The sequence below is a fragment of the Scomber japonicus genome, chromosome 19 (genome assembly GCF_027409825.1).
Source record: "Scomber japonicus isolate fScoJap1 chromosome 19, fScoJap1.pri, whole genome shotgun sequence".
In the NCBI taxonomy this organism is placed as follows: domain Eukaryota; kingdom Metazoa; phylum Chordata; class Actinopteri; order Scombriformes; family Scombridae; genus Scomber; species Scomber japonicus.
In genome coordinates, this window is record NC_070596.1 from 26,157,803 (window position 1) to 26,178,573 (window position 20,771).

At 41.8% G+C, this 20,771-nt stretch overlaps 2 protein-coding genes across 3 annotated transcripts in view; one reads left to right on the forward strand and one right to left on the reverse strand.

The window, feature by feature from the left end:
* Nucleotides 1-94: 94 nt before the first annotated feature.
* Nucleotides 95-12,651, reverse strand: trim23 (tripartite motif containing 23). 2 transcript variants are annotated; one of them, XM_053340048.1, is made up of 11 exons: nt 12,525-12,651; nt 9,955-10,117; nt 6,525-6,646; nt 5,659-5,937; nt 5,384-5,566; nt 4,517-4,732; nt 3,584-3,718; nt 3,287-3,416; nt 3,065-3,175; nt 1,757-1,881; nt 95-472 (listed from the first exon to the last, which is right to left on the reverse strand). In XM_053340048.1, exons 1-11 carry the CDS (start codon nt 12,615-12,617, stop codon nt 293-295), a joined length of 1,737 nt encoding a protein of 578 aa, XP_053196023.1. In that variant the 5' UTR covers nt 12,618-12,651; the 3' UTR covers nt 95-292. The 2 variants fall into 2 exon arrangements, with proteins under 2 accessions (XP_053196023.1, XP_053196024.1); XM_053340049.1 differs by lacking the exons at nt 6,525-6,646; nt 9,955-10,117; nt 12,525-12,651 and having other exon boundaries at nt 5,659-5,742; nt 5,814-5,921.
* A 2,632-nt stretch (nt 12,652-15,283) lies between these two features.
* mzt2b (mitotic spindle organizing protein 2B) overlaps nt 15,284-20,771 on the forward strand; it is an 8,738-nt gene continuing 3,250 nt past the window's right edge. Inside the window, exons 1-3 of the mRNA XM_053340068.1 lie at nt 15,284-15,344; nt 15,544-15,721; nt 16,987-17,147. Coding sequence (XP_053196043.1) covers nt 15,546-15,721; nt 16,987-17,147 — 337 coding nt within the window. The 5' untranslated portion in view covers nt 15,284-15,344; nt 15,544-15,545. The remainder of the gene's footprint in view (nt 15,345-15,543; nt 15,722-16,986; nt 17,148-20,771) is intronic.

The following is a 20,771-nucleotide window of genomic DNA, read 5'->3' on the forward strand; positions in this document are numbered from 1 at the left end:
TCAGCCACTAGAGACGGGAGGAGACTGTGAACCAAAATAGCGACGGTGTAGCAGCAGCAGGAGGGAGGGAGGAGGAAGATGAGGATGATGAAGGAGGAAGAGGAGGAGGAAGATGGTGGAGGGTCGGCTCAACGTTGATGTTTTGGAAGTCGTGTCAAGAGTAGATGAACAGAGGAGAAGGGTCAGCCACTAGAGACGGGAGGAGACTGTGAACCAAAAATAGCGACGGTGTAGCAGCAGCAGCAGGGAGGAGGCGGAGGAAGATGAGGAGGAGGAAGGTGGTGGAGACGTTTTAGGCTACGTCCAGGACGCCGGCGGCCACCAGCTGTCTGGAGAGCCAGTCCAGCCCCTCGTGGAGGCCCATGCCGCTTCGGGCGTCGCAGCCCTGAATGTGCCAACTCCTCCCGCAGCACAGCTTGTGTAGACTCAGCAGCTCCGTCATCTCCTCCACGGATACGACACCGGGAACGTCCTGCACAGGGAAGAGAGAAAAGAACATACAGGTTGATGCTTGACTGTTTATGTTTTACAAGAATACATAGTGAGATTTTTTGTTTAACCCTCCTGTTGTCCTCAAGTCAAGGGAGGAAGGGAGGAAGAAGGAAGGAGGGAGGGAGGGAGGGAGAAAGGAAAAGAGGAAGAGAGGAAGGAACGATGGAAGGGAGGAAGAAGAAAGGAAAGGAGGGAGGGAGGGAGAGAGAAAGGAAAAGAGGAAGGAAGGAAGGAAGGGAGGAAGGTAAGGCGGAGGAAAGAAAGAATAAGATGAAGGGAAGAAGGAAGGAAGGAAGGAAGGAAGGAAAGAGGGAAGGAAGGAAGGACAGAAGGAAGGAAGAAAGGGGAAGGGAGGAAGGAAAGAAGGAAGAGAGGAAAGAGAGAGGAAGGAAAGAAGGAGGGAGGGAGGGAGGAAGGAAGGAAGGAAGGAAGGAAGGAAGGAAGGAAGGAAAGAAGCAACAGTCAAAACAGACGGGGTTGTAATTTGACCCGGGAGGACGACACAGATTAAGGCTTCAACTAATTACTTCTTAAATGATCGATTTATTCATTTTGTCCCTAAAATATCAGAAAATAGTGAAATTATTAGCCTAATCTCTCAGAATTAGAGGTTATATCTTCATTTAGTGCAAAAAATATACATTTAAAAGTTCAGAGTTTTACAGTCTCTCCCTCCCTCCTTCTTCCCTTCCTCCTTCCTTCCTTCTTCCTTCCTTTCCTCATTTCCTTCCTTCCTTCCCTCCCTCCCTCCTCCCTCCCTCCGTCCTTTCCTCCCTCCCTCCCTCCCTCCCTCCCTCCCTCCCTCCCTCCTTCCTTTCTTCCTTTCTTTCTTTCTTTCTTTCTTTCTTTCTTTCTTCCTTCCTTCCTTCCTTCCTTCCTTCCTCCTTTCCTCACTTCCTTCCTCCCTTCCTCCCTTGACTGGAGGACAACAGGAGGGTTAAGGTGTGACGCTGTGGTGGAAGTATAGTAACAAAAAGACTTTGCTACTAAAAACACTGTAACGTTGAAACATAGAAGATGAAGATTTGACTCATTTGGACGCTGAAGCTTCATATTAGCTTCACATCAACTTTTTTGGGGATCTTCTAATAGTCAGTATGAACAAGAGGAATGATTACAGCAAGAAAAACTGCTTTAAATGTTCATTTGGGATACTGACCATTGATTTAAGACAGCCTGTCCTTTAAATCTTCACATTTGAGAAGCTAAATTAAACTATTATCTGAGTATGAATCGTTGCAGTTATACGATATTACTTCAGTACCTGTTTGTTTGCAAAGATGAGCAACAAGGCGTCTCTCAGCTCCTTCTCCGTCAGTAGTTTTGCCAGCTCGCTGTGCGCCTCCATCAGTCGGTCTCTGTGGCAGCTGTCAATCACAAACACCACCGCTGCAGGAGCACAGGCAGCGAGCAGAGAGGGTCACACGTAGCTATAATAGCAGTGTGGCTTATAATGGATGATAATGTCAGGTATTAAAAAGCACCACTTTGGTCCAGACTGAAATATCTCAACTACTATTAAATGGGATTTGTACAGATGTTCATAGTCCTCAGGAGAGACTTCATTTATCCTGTGACTTTACCTCTTTATTAAACCTTTACATACTGTTCATATTCTCACTCATAGTTAATCTCTACTCCAATTCACATTCATAAATCCCCCATCATCAGTCATTAATACATGTTTAATTAATCCTTAATGAAGCTGCCAGAGTGTAAACAGAGGGGGGGGGGGGCATTCATAATTACTATATTATGGCCCAGGAGAAATATTGTATAGAATATGAAGAATGGTGATAATTGAATTTTTGAATAAATGCAGGTCAAATTTGTACATTTGCATATCCAAAAAATGTGTATTAGTTGCACAAAAATAAAAAATGATGCATTTTATTCCCATTTTTGTATATTTGGGGGTCACAAACCCTGACCCCTGAACATTAGGCTATGTAAGGGTTAAAGCTTACTTAATTGTACATACATTATTGGTAAAATTGATGTTTCCTCCCAGCTCAGATAGATTACAGAGTAGGGCTGGGCAATTATAGCAAAAATCAAAATCTACATTTAAGATAAGTTAAAACAAACACAAAAAAACTTTGCTCGGTGCTCTAATGTACAGTCAGGATGGACGTCTGCCAACAGGAAGAGTTTACACAGTGACTCTGTTTAAAGTTGCATCAGCCGAGTCCCATAAAATACAACTTTTTGTTTGTCTTTGAAAGCAACACGAGCTGAAATGTGTTAATGTGTCAAAGTCAGTTAAGTTTTCAAAGTTAATATCTGACATTGCACTTTCATATTGTATATTCACTTTGCTGCAGTTATTATTTTTGTGCTTTGTAAGCTCAGTGATTCTTTCTACATGCAAATTATCTCACCAGCACGATCAAGATAAGAATGTGTGTTTTATCGTCTGCTCTTCACCAAACAGACTTTTCAAGGCCAACAAAACATCACAAGTCAGCAGGAATCTTTCTCTATGCTAAAACGCTGCAGAGTGATTCAGGTATAAAGTCTAGACAACATAAAACAATACATTCAAAGCTTCATGTAAAGCTCAGACTTTTACCTTGAGTGTTCAGATAATAGTGTTTCCAAAGAGGTCTGAGCTTATGTTTTCCACCCACGTCCCAGATAGTGAATTTCAAGTTCTTATATTCAACCGTCTCCACGTTGAAACCTTGAAATAAAAAAAAGAAGAAAAAAAAAAGTTTAAAGGTCAGATTTTTGAATGTATTTGTTTTTTTCTTGTGGTTGAAAATCTCATGTCGTCAGTGATGAGTTAACGTACCAATAGTTGGGATCGGCTGCATGAACTCATCTTGCTTCAGCTTAAAGAGGATGGTTGTTTTTCCAGCTCCGTCGAGCCCGAGAGTCACAACTCGGATCTCCATCTTTGGACCGATGTGCACGCGATTATCCTGAGAGACACATAGAAGGAAAAACAGATATGCTTAGATATGTTTTCATCCCAACTTCATTTTTTTTAGCACGCAGTTCAGTTTTACGTCATGGAACAAACTGGGCTGAGCTGATGGATGTAAATCTCGGGGGGGGGGGGGGTGATTATACGAGGGTGGGCCTGTACCTTGGTGAAGGTGACGGGGATGCCAGCATCCAGCTGAATGTGATCCGCCAGCTCTGTGAACTGGTGCTGCTGCTTCTGAAGCGTCTCCAGCAAACAGTTGATCTCCTGCTTCGCCAACACGACTCTGCAGTCATCCTGCAACAGGAAATACACAGTTAACCTTCATCTGTTTTGACTGTTCCTTCCTTCCTTCCTTTCCATCCTCCTTTCCTCCCTCCTTCCTCTCTTCCTTCCTCCCTCCCTTCCTTCCTTCTTCCTCCCTTCCTCCCTCCTTCCCCCCTCTTTCCTTCTCTCATTTTCTTCTTTCTTCCTTCCTTCCTCCCTCCCTTCCTTCCTTCCTCCCCTCCTTCTTCCCTCCCCTCCTTTTCTTCCTTTCTTCCTTCTTCCTTCTTTCCTCCCTCCTTTCCTTCCTTCCTCCCTCCCTCCCCCCATAAAAAATACAAATATCGTCATTTAACCCTTTCATGCATGAATTATGATAATCTTATTCCCAACTGTTGTTATTTCTCTTTCGGCATGAAAAAAATATCTGAACTTTTTTTCATCAAATTACATTACATTATAATAACATAAATAAACTGATTTAAAACCACAAAAGTTACTGCAGATAAAGTGGTAGTGTATGGGATGATGCACTAGTCTCCACTGTGGTGGCTGAAGTGCAACTACACCATTAAAATCCATCATCATGCATCTATAAGAGAACAGCTTTTGAATAGCTATATCACAAAGAGAAAGAAATAGAGCAAGGTGCACAGCTCCAAAAATAGAAAATCAGTTTTTATTGGGGCAGGCTGCCACAAACACCAAACACTGAGAAAACTTATTTTTTGGGTCATATTTCTAGGGTGAACAAATTAAATACTCAAATCCCTACTTTAAATAAGTGTGTATGTATCTGGGACGCAGCTAGTGTTTATCACATCTGCTTACCTGTTGAAGCGTCTTCTCACAGTGCAGACAGGCGGTGGAGACCTGAGACAGCAGGATGGTCATGTCCTCCTGCTGCTGCCTCAGCCAGATCAGCCTCTCCCTGACGTGAGCGTCCACCACGCTCAGCGCCATCTCCTCCTGCCGACACAGCGTCTCATGGAGGTCTGCGAAGTAAGCTCGGACACAGGAGCGAGCACTCTCCGCTGTGCCAGGAACCTGATGAAGAGAAAACACGGAGAAGATGTTAAAACCAGGCGGGGAGTTCCGGTCCTCTGAAATGAGGCCAACGCGGAAGTAACTTAGAACTGCATTCTATCAAAAGGCCACCAGGGGGCGACCGTCTCTATACAAGTCAATGGAGAATTCACCAACTTCTCACTTGATTTCTAACCTCAGTAAACGTTTTCAAAATGTGTTTATGGTCTCAATCGCTAGTTTAAAGCCTTCTTCAATGCAGTATGATGTTCATTTGGGACATTTTGGCCTCCCTGATTTTATATGTGACGATAAAGCAGGGTATGCATTAGGGCGTGGCTACGTCCTGATTGACAGGTTGATGGCCCAATGTCCTCGAGATCCAGCCCTCGCAACCATAGCAACCTCCCCGCTCTGCCCATGACTCCGCCTCATGCCCATATAAGTAGAGTCCGTGTTTTTATTTTTCCCAGCATGCACCTGAAATTTTCAAGATGGCGCTGCCTAGATTTTAAACTATTGGCTTCCGAGCAGCAGTCCACAAACCAATGGGTGACGTCACGGATGTTACGTCCATTTCTTTTATACAGTCTATGGTTAAAACCAGATGAAAAAAAGCACAATAACTGGTGTTTTAGATGAAAAGAAGTCTTATAATATGTTAAATCTTACATGTTCAGTGTGTGCCATGCCGACTCCGTCCTCTACGATCTGCTCTCCGCCTTCGATTTGCTGCACGATGCCCACCAGCTTCCTCGAGTACTCGGACACTTCGTCTGTGAAGGTGCGGATGCAGTGAGCCATGTCCAGAATAGATGCACGGATCTGATTAGCTTCGGTCTCAAGAACTGCGTGCTGAAAAAGGAAGTCGGGGAAAACATGAGCATATCTGTTTTTTTTCTCTATGTAGAAATTAGTGAGTTATAACTTTTTTTTTTTTTAGCTACCTTATGTCCCTGGTGCTTGCCGTACTCCTTACACACACAACACATGAGAGGCCCGGACTGACATGGCTCCTCCAGGCAGACGAACTCGATGGCGTGGACCTGGTGCTGCGGGCACAGCGTCTTCTCGTGAGGCTTGTCGGCCAGCGGCACCCGGCGGTGTTTGGCCAGCGTGCGGGTGGAGTGGGTGAGCTGGGAGCACTCGGCACACAGGTGGGTGGCACACACGGTGCAGTACATGGAGGCCGTGTGGCTCTCGTCCTCATCGCAGCGAATTATACACTAGATGAAAAGAAGGAAGTGTGAGTAAAGAGTGCAGAGAGAGGGAGGATGATAAAAATCCTTTAGAGCCTTTTAACCTTCCTGTCGTCCTCCCGGGTCAAACTGACCCTGTCTGTTTTGACTGTTCCTTCTTTCCTCCATCCATCCATCCATCCATCCTCCCTCCCTCCCTCCCTCCCTTCCTTCCTTCCTTCCTTCCTTCCACCTGTCCTTCCTCCCTCCCTCCTTCTCTCTTTCTTTTCTTCCTCTCTTTCCTCCTTTCCTTCCTCCACCCCCCTTTCTTCCTTCCTTAAGTCCTTCCTTCCTTCTTTCCTTCCTTCCTTCCTTCCTTCCTCCCTCCCTTCATTCCTCCCTCCTTCTCTCTTTCTTTCCTCCCCCCTACCTTCCTCCCTTCCTTCTTTCCTCTGTCCTTCCTTCCTCTTTTCCTTTCTCCCTCCTACCTTCCTTCCTCTGTCCTTCCTTCCTTCCTCTTTTCCTTTCTCTTTTCCTTTCTCCTTTCCTTCCTTCTACCTCTTTTCCATCCTTCCTTCTTCCTCCCTTCCTTCCTTGACTCGAGGACAACAGAGGGTTAAAGACAGTCTCCTTACTTCTCCCATTCCTTTCAGGGCATCCTCCGACATTCCCGACTGGTTAGACGCTCCATTCTGGAGTCGCTCCAAAAGTTCAAGCAAAGCAAAGTTCTTCTTTAGGCCCCAAACTCCAGAGTCCCCTAAACAAGAGTTGAAATAAAAAAAGACTTTAAAGACACAATGACAGAGCAGGGTATCTGTATATCAGTATAATTTAATGACTTTTAAGATCTTTTTAAAACCTCTTTAAAGAAAATATAATACCACTGTTGCTTCTTGTATTAAAGTGCTCAGCAAACAGTGGTGGAGGAAGTATTTAGATCCTTTACTGATGTAAAAATACTAATGTCACTTCAGTAATAGCATGCATCACCACATGTGACTGCTGTACTCATATATAATTTATAATGAGACATATAATAATGATAATAATAATAATAATAATAACAATAATAATAATGCAAAAGCAGGATTTTACTGTTGTAGTGGGATGAATTGGAGCTCATTTTGAAGTAATTTATAAAGGACTAAAACTAATGGTTAGAAAATACTGATAAATAACATAACAAAAAAGCCCAGCTCACATCAAATGTAACCTTAACTCATATTTTAAGACTTTTTAAGGATCTGCGGGGAACCTGCAGACAAAAAAAATATAGAGAAAACCCAGAAAACTACCAACTAAAAAAGATAACTGTAATCAGTTCCTCAGACTGGATTGGATTACAGTAAAAAAGTGTGTCCCCATTAGCGGATAATAATACATAAAAACAGCAACAAATAATATAAAACAAGAGATAATGAGACACATAAAAGACTCTATGGATAAGAAATAAAAAATATATAAACTGACAGTAATAAATATGGGAATAAGAGCAGCAGTTATATGACGGCACATTTAAAATGCATACACAGTATTATATTTATTAAAGGCAAAATGAGTCAAAATAGCATTTTAAATTAAGTATAGTGATGCTGCAGAGATGAACCTGCCTGCACATCATATTCTACAGTTTGGTACAGATCATCACAAAAATCACACCATAATCATTTTAATATGTTTACAATGAGAATAATGATGTAAATATGATCATTTGCTCTAATTTTGTAAAATCATCATCAGTCAAAATAATCTCAACTGGTCAACGCTGGGTGAGAGTGAGAGAGGTCATGTACTGTATTCAACTAGAGAAGATTCCATTCGGAACTTCTCTGTTGCCGGGCAACCTTTCTTAAATTACTCTGAAAATATGAATGCAGACAAAATTAACTTTTAGTATGTGTGTTTGTTTTTCTTCTCTCTTTTGTCTGGTTATTGTGTTCAGATTAATAAAAAGACATTGATCAAAAAAAAAATTGCAATTAGCTATTTATTCTGAATCAATCAGCCCTATCACGCACTACAGTCTAAACATGAACAATCAATACCTTTCCAACATGCTCTCATTAACCTTCCTGTCGTCCTCCCGGGTCAAATTGACCCTGTCTGTTTTGACTGTTCCTTCTTTCTTTCTTTCCTTTCTTCCTTCCTTTGTTCCTTCCTTCCTTCCTTCTTTCCTCCCTTACTTCCTTCCGTCCTCCCTCCCTGCCTCCCTCCCTCTCTCCTTCCCTCCCTTCCTTCCTTCCTCCCTCCCTCCCACCCTCCATTCCTTCCTTCCTCCCTCTCTTTCTTTCTTCCTTCCATCCTCTCTTCCTTCCTTTCTTTCTTCCTTCCTCACTTCTACCCTCCTTTCCTTCCTTCTTCCTACCTTCCTTCCTTCCTTCCTCCCTCCCTCCCTCCCTCCCTTCCTCCCTTCCTTCCTTCCTCCCTCCCTCCCTCCCTCCCTCCTACCTTCCTTCCTCCCTTCCTTACCTCCTTCCTCCCTCCTTTCCTTCCATATTCCTCCCTTCCTCCCTCCCTCCCTCCTTTCCTTCCCTCTTCCTTCCTTCCTTCCTCCCTTCCTTCCTTCCTTCCTTCCTTCCTTCCTTCCTTCCTTCCTTCCTTCTTGCCTTGAGGACAACAGGAGAGTTAAACCAGTGTTAAATTAATAACACATTGACCTTCTGCTTCGTCGGGATCGACAGTGAAATTCTCTCATTCAGAGCAGAATTGATCCAGTTTCATGTTTCAGTTAATGATGAGAAATCTTTCAGCTCCTGAAGCAGAAAAGTACTTTGCCTCAACTGGCTTTAACATTTAAATAAGCCAGGATCATCTACTGCAGGTGTCTTTTAAATCAACTTTGGTTTGCTTGTTTATGTTTTCATGAGGAGCTGCAATTCCTGCTTTTGCTACTTAACCATTAATCCAACGAAAGAGAGACACGATGTTCCCTGGATGGTGTTTCTAGGAGTTTTTGTGCCTCCTAAGAGATCTGAGATGATGACAAGTGAGTGAAAGATGCAGTAAGTAAACTCCAGACTTGTTCATCATAGAGAGACACATGTCAGATTGTAGTTCTCTGGAGTCCTTGAGCCTAAAAATAAACGTCATCATGGTGACATATTGCTGGATATCTGCTGCATCACTGTCACCCACATAGCTTGTTCGATTTATACTTTATAAAACTTGTCAAAGTCAGACTAGACTGGTTTAAAAATAACCCAATCCATAAAGACAGACGTCTGAAAATGCCAAAAATTTAAAAACATACAAATAAGACAGGAAATCAGTTTTTTTATACTACTGTAATAGAGCTGGGCGATATAGATAAAATCAAATATCATGATATTTTTGACCAAATATCTTGATATTGATATGACAACAGTAGTGTAGGGATGTCTATCGTTGCTTTTCAGCTGCCTTTTCATCATGTTTTTGGTTTAAAGTTGAATTTGTTTTTTCTGGACAAATAGCCACTTCAATCAGTAATTTAGAAATGATGACAAAGTGGAGGGAAAACCAATAATACCAATAATAGAACAGCTAGAACAATCTGGTAAGTTCAGAAAATTACATCATTTTACTGTAATACCTTTAAAACCACTAAAAGGACACTTATACCATGTCAGGAAATTACAATATCTCATGTCTCATATCACAATATCGATATAATATAATATATAATTTGGACTTACAACCAGTTTTGTCTCTGATGAAATTCAAGATCCTACTCCTCACCTTCAAATCTCTCCATAACCTGGCTCTCGTTTACCTCAGTGAACTCCTGACTCCCTAATCTCTCCCTCTCTGTACTCTCACATCCTCCGACTGCAACCTCCTCACCGTCCCACGCACCAAACTGTCAATCTTGGGCGCTGTGGCCTCCAAACTCTGCGATTCTCTCCCTCAATCCCTCCCCGACTGCCTTTCCTGATCTGTTTTGTTTGATGTTGATTTTTTTTTTCTCTGTAAAGCATCCTTGGGTTTGTGAAAGGTACTATATAACTGTAACTTATCATTATTACTATCGATATATATATATATAACCCAGCCTTATACTGTAGTGACAGAAACCTCCTGGCTCACCCAGCTCAGTGACCTGTCTGTCGAAGGGGCAGCGGACCGCTCGTCCATGTAGGGGCAACCGGGTAAGACAGTCATGGCACACCGTGTGACCGCACAGCAGAAGACGAGGGACTTTATCTCCTTGGAGAGAGAAGACGTCCTCGCACACGCCGCACTCCAGTACCTGTGAATGAAAGTACGACAATATGATGAGCTGCTGGACAACCTCTCTCTCTCTCTATGTGTGTGTGTGTGTGTGTGTGTGTGTGTGTGTAGAGAGAAATGTGAAGTCAGAGTGAAGGATTATTTAATAGCTCGCATCAATTTCACAATTTCTAGTCTGCAGAGTCTCAGAGAGTCATCGTATCTCAGCGTGAGATAATCAGCTTTACTCGTACAGTTTGCTGTGAGGGAATTCGCTAATATCTTGGCTATTAAAACGGGTCAAACACCTTAGCTTTCACATTTTTTCAACCAGTCGCTGCAGCTCTGTGCTCTGCGATCCTCTGCCTGTTTCAAAATCCTCCAGCAGCACAGTCCCTGTCCTCAAAAAGCAGAGGATTACAGAGTGTGGCGACTGCAGGCCCGTCGCTCTGACCCCTGTGACAGTGAAGGTTCTTTTTTTGAGAGGCTCATCCTGTCCCACCTGAAATAAATCGCTGACCCCCAGCTGGACTCCATGCTGGGGGTCCATACTGGGCTAACAGGTCTGTGGATGACACAGGCGTCAAGCATCTGGGCAGCTGGCGAGCTTGCGTCAGGACTTCAGCTCTACATTTAACACGATTGTGTCACAGCTCCTTCACATCAAGCTCTCCCAGCTGCCTGAGCCTCTTTGTCTGTGGATCACTAACTTCCTGATGGACAGGGAGCAGGGAACTGGGAAAGCCCCTTCCTAAAACACCACAGGGCTGCATGCCTGCCTTCCTTCCTCCTCCTCCTCCTCCTCCTCCTCCTCCTCCTTCTCTACTGTCTGTACACAAGTGACTGCACCTCCACAGGCTCCTCTGAAAAGCTCCTCAAGCTCACAGATGACACAACGGTCAGTGGTCTGATCTAGGGCAGAGGGGGGACAGGAAGTGGCGCGGCTAACATCCTGCTGGTGCTGGAACAGCCTGGAGGTAAACACCAACAAGACAACAGAGTTCATAATAGACTTCAGGAGCACACACGTACCCTCCTCTCTCCCTCTCCCCCCTCTCTCCCTCTCCCTCTCCCCCCTCTCTCCCTCTCCCTCTCCCTCTCCCTCTCCCTGAGTCACAGCTGTGAAGTCATTTAACTTTCTTGGCATCATTATCTCCAAGCAACTTAAATGGGACATCAACATAAGCTGTATAACAGGGCTGGGTATCATTTAAATACATTAAAATACCCTTAAAGTGATACCCATACCAACTGAGTACTTCATTCGATACCCAAGGCATTAAATTGAAGAACACTTGTGTTGATTAGCTGTGAGGAAGACCACACAACTAGTCATATTTCCTAGCTCTGGGTGCAAAAAGGATGGTTTGCAGGTATCGACATTCAGAGGCTTCAACATCATCCGCTCAGCTGAGAAGATCATCAGCTGTAAAAAACCCCCTCCTCTAAAATCAATCAGCTGCACTCCTTCAGGGGCAGAAGTGTGCAAGCAAGATCATCTCCGACCCCCTCCCAAGCTAGACTCAGACTCTGTCAACAACTTCTCCCCTCAGGAAAGAGATGACCCAGCTTCTAACCTGTTATGCTATCAAACTGGACTTTTACATCTCACATCCCCCATTTAATCCCTGCACTAGTCACATTTATATATATAAAAACATTTAATTAAACTGGACTTGCATTCAACCTGCACAATTTTAATTATTCCTTGCACATGTTTGTCACTTTCATACATTGCATACACTTCATTTCTTTGTCCATATTTGCTTTGTGCACTTATATTATAATTCAATTCTGTGCATAGATTTTAAATGTTTGATTTAATTTAAATATGACATTGGCAGTGTCATTATTAATTGCCACTTTACTTTTATTTGACACATTGTTTTGTATGCTGCATGCTGATAAAAAACTGATTGTGATTCTGACCTTGACTGTCAGTATTTCAGATGGTAAACACTGCTTAGTTCCTGCTGCTCATTGTGATCATTCAGGCTAATATTATATCTATTTATCAGTATTTTTTAGAGAAGTGCATGCAAAGTGCGCAGCCACTTTTAATAAATGGTCATGTATATAAAGCGATGAGGCTGCAGACAGTGAAGCTAAATGGCATCTTGCAGCCTGAACTAGCGACAGTGAACCATCAGGCGCTCCTGCAGGCAAAACACCAGCAGTGGGTGTTTTAATGCATACATTTAGCACAGAGGATAAACAAATAAGCATGCATAATCATCTACTTTTTTCCCCACAACATAGCTATCATCGGATTTGTATGCCTGTGTTTGCCAGCTGACGCCAACGCAGCAGCTTTCACCCCTCAAAAAACACAAGCCACGAAGGCAAAGCCAAAGCTGTCCATCTTTGCGTGTGAAAAACTACAAAACAAGCTAAATCACCAGGAGGAGAAACTAGATGTTTAATTTTTTTAGAGTCATTATAACAACCTTAACCGTGTTTCCGCTGGCCCCTCTCCCGTGTCGGATGCACGGCTCCATCGTCGCTACGGCTCCCTGCTTGTTTATTCCTGCTGCGGCCATTCTCAGACGACAGCGGAGCCGAGGTCACTGCGCAGGCGCAAGATAGAGAGCGAAATCCCCCTCACGCACTTCCTGTTTCGTTTTTTTTAAACGTCGTTGTTTTGAAACAATAACAACGCCGTTATTTCGTCTTTTTTGTTGACTTAATAAGTTGAAATTAATTATCGTGGTATAATTATAAGTTTCTAAATGCGATACTCGTCTTATTACACTATTTAAAGGCGTCGCTTCTCAAATTTAGCAAGAAAAAATGCGATTTCTACTACTTCCTCCTCTACAGCGCATGCGCAGTGTCACAAACTCTTTTTTTAACCTATCCAACTTTGTACATAAACAATCAAACAAAACAAAACATACTTATCTTATCAATAAAAATTTCAGTTTTATCTCATATTTGTGTATATGCATGTATATTGATATGCAGTATGTTTGTATATATGTGTATGTGTGTATACATGATAGATTAGTATAGTATTGTGTCTGTAGGGTGGATTAGGGTAATGTGGGACATTTTTTGCAATTCTGACTTGTTTACTATATTTACATATGAATCCAATACATTATATTAACACCGACTAGCATTATGAAATCCCTGAGATGTTTCCTTGTTAAATCAGAAGACAATTTTTAGATATTACTCAAAAGGAAAATAGCACGTATATTAATGTTCCTTGTGTCAAATTGTTTCAGAATTGGTAGATTTTGTTATCTGGGACACTATTTTTTGGGCTTAGAAATACTTTATTTATACAAAGCTGCCGTATCTTTTTTTTTTCTCATAAATTTGTGAGTTTTTTGCTCATAAATAAATCCAATTGTTGAATGAGTTTGAGGAAAAGTGGAAGGAAACCAGATAACTAGAATAAACCAGCCACCAGTGACAACACACAAACTCAGAGACGCTCAGGAGCAGAACTCGAACTCGAGCTGCGAGGAAACACTTGACCACTGAGACGACCCTGAGAGCTCAAATTGAGACAAGACTGAAACTTTTTACTGTGATTATCTTGAAGGAAAAAAGACACTTTTCCCCAGAAACAGGAGGCGATGTATTCTTCATCAGCTGGTTTCTCTAAATTAACAAAGGCCTGCAAAAATCTCTGCACCAGGTGGGGAAACGGCCAACCAGAGATGGCACTTTTGAGGAAACTGCTAAGAACAAACTATGGAGCCATATGTTCTTCCCTGTGTTGTCCTGTGCTAATGGACTCTGTCTGTGCCATAGACTGTTGTAAAGCCAGTGTTGGTTCAGTCAGATTGGCTGGCAGCCTGGGTTTTCTGCCACCAGTCAATCAGAGCCAAGAAGCAGCAGACTGCCTTCCTCCTGATGGCATTTAGGATGATCCCTGGCATTACAGCCCCATATATATATGTAGCAGTAGATTGTGTGGTGGAGCTCTTTGGTGACCACAACAAGGTTTGTGCCAGAAAGAATTTTATATCTGGGAAATTCACAAAGCTCATTCCTGCCTTTTTCTTTCTTTTTGACTCCATCCTCTGCCAGAAGCAGAGAGTCGATGCCAGCAATGAGAGACTGCATGGACTGGCAGCTTTCAGCTTCGGACTCGTGGTGGAATTTTGTTTTCACTTGAGCCACGATGTGATGGATGAATTCATGGATGAGGCGCTTTGCAATGAAGGTCCTTATCATGCTGCCAGCTGCTTTCAGACACATTTTATCCTTATGTTTGGATTCTTGCCTTGAAGTCTTGACCTCACTGGAGATTATTAGATTTAAAGATTATATTAGTTTGATATGAGTGTATAGCTTTTCACACTTAATGTTAATCCAGAGATAGCCTAAACCCAGGGCTATATGATTCACACTAGTGCGATTAAATGTCTGTTGAAACACACAACTAACACACAACAACTCCTCCCAACACACACACACACACACACACACACACACACACACACACACACACACACACACACACACACACACACAGACACACCCTGGGACTCAGTGTGAAATATATGCTGCTACTGCTGCACTTTACTTTTTATATTTATTTATCTGTATTATATACGTATTTATATTTTTATATACATATATGTCTATGTTTATTTACAGATGGATGGGATGGGAATGCTAAACATTACTGTATTTTATGTGCAATGACAATAGAGTATGTATGTATCTATCTATCTATCTATCTATCTATCTATCTATCTGCCTGCCTGCCTGCCTGCCTGCCTCTCTCTCTCTCTCTCTCTCTCTCTCTCTCTCTCTCTCTCTCTCTCTCTCTCTCTCTCTCTCTCTCTCTCTCTCTATCTATCTATCTATCTATCTATCTATCTTAACATCTGCATGTATTAATATCTATTGATTGAGATGTAGAAAGCGGGAAGAAATGTCATGATAGTAAACAAAATGCAAGACGAAGATAACTTTAAAAGTGCATTTAAATTGGTATGCTTTTAAAAAAACCAACCTTTATAATATATATACACGTTAATAAATACTTAAATACATTTAACCATGTAGATAGATATATTGTCATTATTTACATTTAATTACAAATTTAGGATCTGTGTTTTCCTTCCACTACTTCATGCAAACCTACTTTAATTGTATGATGACTACATATCCCATAAGGCAGCGCGGTTTGTCTGACGGCGATGACGTAATTTTTTAGCGCGCCTCACCTGCACAAAGCTATAGAGAGTGTTGTGATCATCTGTAGCTGCTCTGCACGCTTTCTACCTCTAATTTAACAGCTGGTAAGTATTTTAACACTTTCTTTCAGCTGTAGTTTGGTGTGTTTGTCAGTTTTTGATTAATATTTGGAGACAAAGCGAAATAAACAACCCTGTGTTTTCATTCAGGGCGTGTAGCAGAACTCACTGTTGGAGAATGTTTGATTCATTATTTCCTCTTTATTCGTCTTTTTTCTATTCATCCTTCCCCTTCCCCTATCAGTGATGTCTCAGCAGCCCCAGCAGACCCTCCCCACCGCCCCGGACTCCCCAGCCCTGGTGGTCTCTGGTAATGTGCAGAAATATGCCATCAAGAAGAAGAAGGTGCTCAGTGCTGAAGAGAGTGAGCTGTTTGAGCTGACCCAGGCTGCAGGCATCACTGTGGACCAGGAAGTCTTCAAGTGAGTGTTATCATGATGGAGATGATTATAACTTTTATTCCTTCTCTTCTTTATTGTGCAAACATGCATGCAAGGGACACACAAAACAATTTGAATTCCATTTCCTGTATTTTATCATACATTTAGGGACTATGTTGATGCAAAATCCAGGAAATAATGAAGTTGGTCATTAAGATATATTGTGCCAGAAAGTATAATAGCACCTATCTAGACTGGTCAAATCTGAACTGGAGGCCAAAGTCTCTTTAACCCTCCTGTTGTCCTCCAGTCAAGGAAGGAAGGAAGGGAGGGAGAAGGAAGGAAAGGAGGGAGGAAGAAGGAAGGAAAGGAGGGAAGAAAGAAGGAAGGAGGGAGGGAGGGAAGGAAGGGAAGGAGGGAGAGGAGGGAGGAAGGAGGGAAAGAAGAAGGACGAAGGAAGGAAAGGAGGGAGGAAAGAAGAATGGAAAGGAGCGAGGGAAGGAAGAAGGAAGGAAGGAGGGAGGAAAGAAAGAGAGAAGGAGGTAAGGAAGGAAAGAAGGAAGGGAAGGAGGGAGGAAAGAAAGAAGGAACAATTTGACCCGGGAGGACGATGCGAGGGTTAAAACACAGTGTCAGAATTGTGAAAGCTTTATTCTGTTTGTGAAAATGCAATGAAGGCAGATTTCACATTTGTTTTCATATGTAGACCACTTTAGACTATACAGGAATAGATGAAAAAAAGTATCGATGACGCCATGCAGTTAAAAATACAAAATAAATTCATTTGAAAATGGGGGGGACACAAACAGGATTTTGGAAAGTGGGGGGCACATTAGAATATTTAATCATGATTAATATAAAAACTATCTTAAGTTTATTCTTGCAAATCAGCAGGCAGCCTAGTTCTGTACATGAGGAGCTTAATATTCACTAAAAGCTGTGTCGCCTTTAAGATTCAACTCTTGGATTTTGGTTTTGTTGATTTAAAGTGGAAGCAAGTCAAGTCAGGTTGATGTATATTAACAAAAATAAATGAAAAGACATAAAACATGAGTAAAACATATTAATAATAATAGCCATGCAATAAAAAGTAATGAAAATAAGAAATTAAAACAAGTAGGTAAAGTCGACATCTTACTAGGTGACAAAGGTCAAGGAGAAGAGATAGGTTTTAAGAAGTGATTTAAAAACAGACAGAGTAGAGGCCTGCACCATTAAATATAAAAAACCTTAAAAATCCAAGTAAATGTAATGATAACCAGCAGAAACCTTGATTTTAAACACTCTCCTTTTATTTTCCCTCCCAGGATCATAGTGGACCTATTGAAGATGAACGTGGCTCCTCAGGCCGTCTTCCAGACTCTGAAGGCCATGTGTGCGGGTCAGAGGGTCGTTGAAAGCAGCGTCGGGGAATCTTCAACTGCTTCCCACCCAACCAGTAGTACCACAGCACCGACAGAGCCCAGAGGTTAGTGACTGGACACAGAGTGGTGACATCATTGAAAAGAGAAAAAAATTGACAATCACAAGTTGTTTTCATTTGAAAGAAAACCACTTCCTCTTTAATTTAGTACCAATTATGTGTATGTAATGATCACTATAAACCTGCACTCTCTTTATTCTTCCCTCTAGATGACATTATTTATGTTATGATCAGAATATGTGACCCACAATGTTTCTCTTTGTCTGCTTCCTGAGTCAACATTCAGTCTGACAATAAAATAAAACAAACAAACAGATCCTTCACTGCTTAACGCTCAGCTTTCAAAATAAAAGAGAAAATGTCCCACACTTCAACCCACACAGCAAAAAGTCTTAAGAACAAACGGTCGTCAAACTTGGTGAAAAAGCGGGGAGGTTGCTATGGTTGCGAGGGCTGGATCTCGAGGACATTGGGCAATCAACCTGTCAATCAGGACGTAGCCACGCCCTAATGCATACCCTGCTTTATCGTCAAATATAAAATCAGGGAGGCCAAAATGTCCCAAATGAACATCATACTGCATTGAAGAAGGCTTTAAACTAGCGATTGAGACCATAAACACATTTTGAAAATGTTTACTGAGGTTAGAAATCAAGTGAGAAGTTGGTGAATTCTCCATTGACTTGTATTGAGACTGTCGCCCCCTGGTGGCCTTTTGATAGAATGCAGTTCTAAGTTACTTCCGCATTGGCCTCATTTCAGAGGACCAGAACTCCCCGCCTGCTTAAAACTAAAAAAAAGTGACCTCCCAATGTCTCCATGATGGCGGCAGCAGATCATTTATAAGCAGACATACTCTCTTAAGTTTCATAAAGAGTTTATAGCACACTGTAATGTAGTTATAAGCAGATATAAGGACACTATAAAGACATATTTTACTATTACAAGCTTTATTTACTACGTCATCATATCTGCTGATCATATTCTCAATTAATCAGTGAATAGTTTTCTGTATAGAACATAAAAGAAAAGAGTGAAAATGTCTGTCACAGTTTTCTAAAATTCACAGTAACATTTCACATTTGTCTGATTTGTTTGACCAACTCTCTAAAAATACTCAGTTTATTATTATTATTATTATTATTATTATTATTATTATTATTATATAAGACGAAGAAAAGCAAACCAATAACTGGCTTGAACAGAGGAATTTGATGTCTTTTGATTTAAAACAAGACTGAAATTGATAATATATGTTATTTCTCTGTTGATTTATAGACTAATTAATAATGATGATGATGATGATAATAATAATTAATAATAATAATGATGATAATAATACATTTAATTTGTATTGCACTTTACATTTCAACAATCTCAAAGTGCCACAGAGCAGAAAATAAAAGAAAAAGAAAAGGTTAAAAGAGAACATATAAAAGACACTTATCAAAATGCTTTAGTAAAAAGATAAGTTGTTTCAGCTCTATATTCTCTATCTGTTTATTTATTTATTTATTTGCTGTTTAGATACTTGGACCTTCACCAGTTCATTACAGTGTGTTATAAACCATTAACTGTTAATATAAATGTTAAATAAAGGCAGTTATAGTAAAGTGTTGCTAAAATAACAAAACACTGTTTAATATCTGAGAAAGACACAACACCGTGTGTGTGTGTGTGTGTGTGTGTGTGTGTGTGTGTGTGTGTGTGTGTGTGTGTGTGTGTGTGTGTGTGTGTGTGTGTGTGTGTGTGTGTGTGTGTGTGTGTGTGTGTGTGTGTGTGTGTGTGTGTGTGTGTCTTATCTACTGAGTAAAGAGCTCAAGGTCTACACATCACAAACTTTCAGGGGGAGGGGAGAGGGGAGGAAGGAAAAGGGGAAGGAAAGGAGGGAGGAAGGAAAAGGGGAAGGGAGGAAGGACAGAAGGAAGGAAAGAAAAAGAAAAGGAGGAAGGACAGACAGAAGGAAGGAAAGGAGGAAAGAAGGAACGGTCAAAACAGACGGGGTCAATTTGACCCGGGAGGACGACAGGAAGGTTCAAATCTGAGAAAGACAACACTACCTGTGTGTGTCTTTGTGTGTGTCTCTGTGTGTGTGTGTCTCTGTGTGTGTGTGTGTGTGTGTGTGTGTGTGTGTGTGTCTCTCTCTCTTCTACTGAATAAAGTGTAAAGAGCTCAAGGTCTACACATCACAAACTTTCAGCTTTTTTATTTTTTTTGTTACCAAAGAGTCAAAAAAAGGTCACAACTTCTCTGAAACGTTTCTATGACTGAGTTTACTCTCATTATTCTCTCTGTGCTCTTCTCACCTCCTCCCTCTTCTTCTTCTTCTTCTTCTTCTTCTTTTTATTTTTTTCTCCTAACATTTTGAAACATCCACATTCCTCCACTTAAGTACTGTACATACTGTAGTAGAGGCTCCTGCTCTGCTCTCTGCTCCTCCTAATCCCTCCTCACTATCTAAACTCCCTCTTCACTCTCACACACAGGGAGCTTTCTCTACTTAGATGGAGGTGAACTGAAGACCAAGGATATATATATAAACACACATATACAGTAGAGCAGGGGTGTCAAACATGCGGCCCGCGGGCCAAATACGGGCCGTCGAGGGGTGCGATCCGGCCCACTTGCCATCCAGTGCCCTTTTCCTTCCTTCCATCTGTCCTTCCTACCTTCCTTTTTTCCTTTCTTTGTTCCTTCCTTTCTTCCTTCTGTCCTTTCTTCCTTTCTTCCTTCTGTCCTTCCTTTCTTCCTTCTATCTGTCCTTCCTTCCTTCCTTTCTTCCTTCCTTTCTTCCTTCCTTTCTTCCTTCTGTCCTTTCTTCCTTTCTTCCATCTGTCCTTCCTTCTGTCCTTCCTTCCTTTCTTCCTTCTGTCCTTCCTTCCATCTGTCCTTCCTTCCTTTCTTCCTTCTGTCCATCCTTCCATCTGTCCTTCTTCCTTTCTTCCTTCTGTCCTTCCTTCCTTTCTTCCTTCTGTCCTTCCTTCCTTTCTTCCTTCTGTCCTTTCTTCCTTTCTTCCTTCTGTCCTTTCTTCCTTCCTTCCATCTGTCCTTCCTTCCTTCCTTCCTTCCTTCCATCTGTCCTTCCTTCCTTCCTTTCTTCCTTCCTTCCTTACATCTGTCCTTCCTTCCTTTCTTCCTTCCTTTCTTCCTTCTGTCCTTCCTTACTTCCATCTGCCTTCCTTCCTTTCTCCCTTCCTTCCTTCTGTCTGTCCGTCCTTCACTATCTCTCTTTCCTACCTTTCTTCCCTCCTTCCTTTTGCCTGTTTTTCCTTCCTTCCCTTCTTATTTCCTTCCTTCCTTCCTTCCTTCCTTCCTTACCTCTTTCCCTCCCTCTTTTTAATGATCCGGCCCACATGAGATCAAATTGGTCTGTATGTGGCCCTTGAATGAAAATGAGTTTGACACCCCTTCAGTAGATCTTCTCTCTGTGTATGCTGTGGTGCTTTTTCTAATTTCTTTTCTACCTTCCTTGAAATCTTTTCTTTTTTTTTTTTTTTTTTTTCTGTGCCTGTTGTTTCCTGAAGAAGAGGACTCTTTGGTTTCTGGAAAGAGCCCTAAGCTTCCTGCAGCTCCCCCCGCAGCGTCTGGCCCCAGAGCTACAAGGGTCAACACTAAGATTGTTGTCTACGGCCCCCAAGACGCTAGCTCTCCTCACTCTCAAGGTCCCAC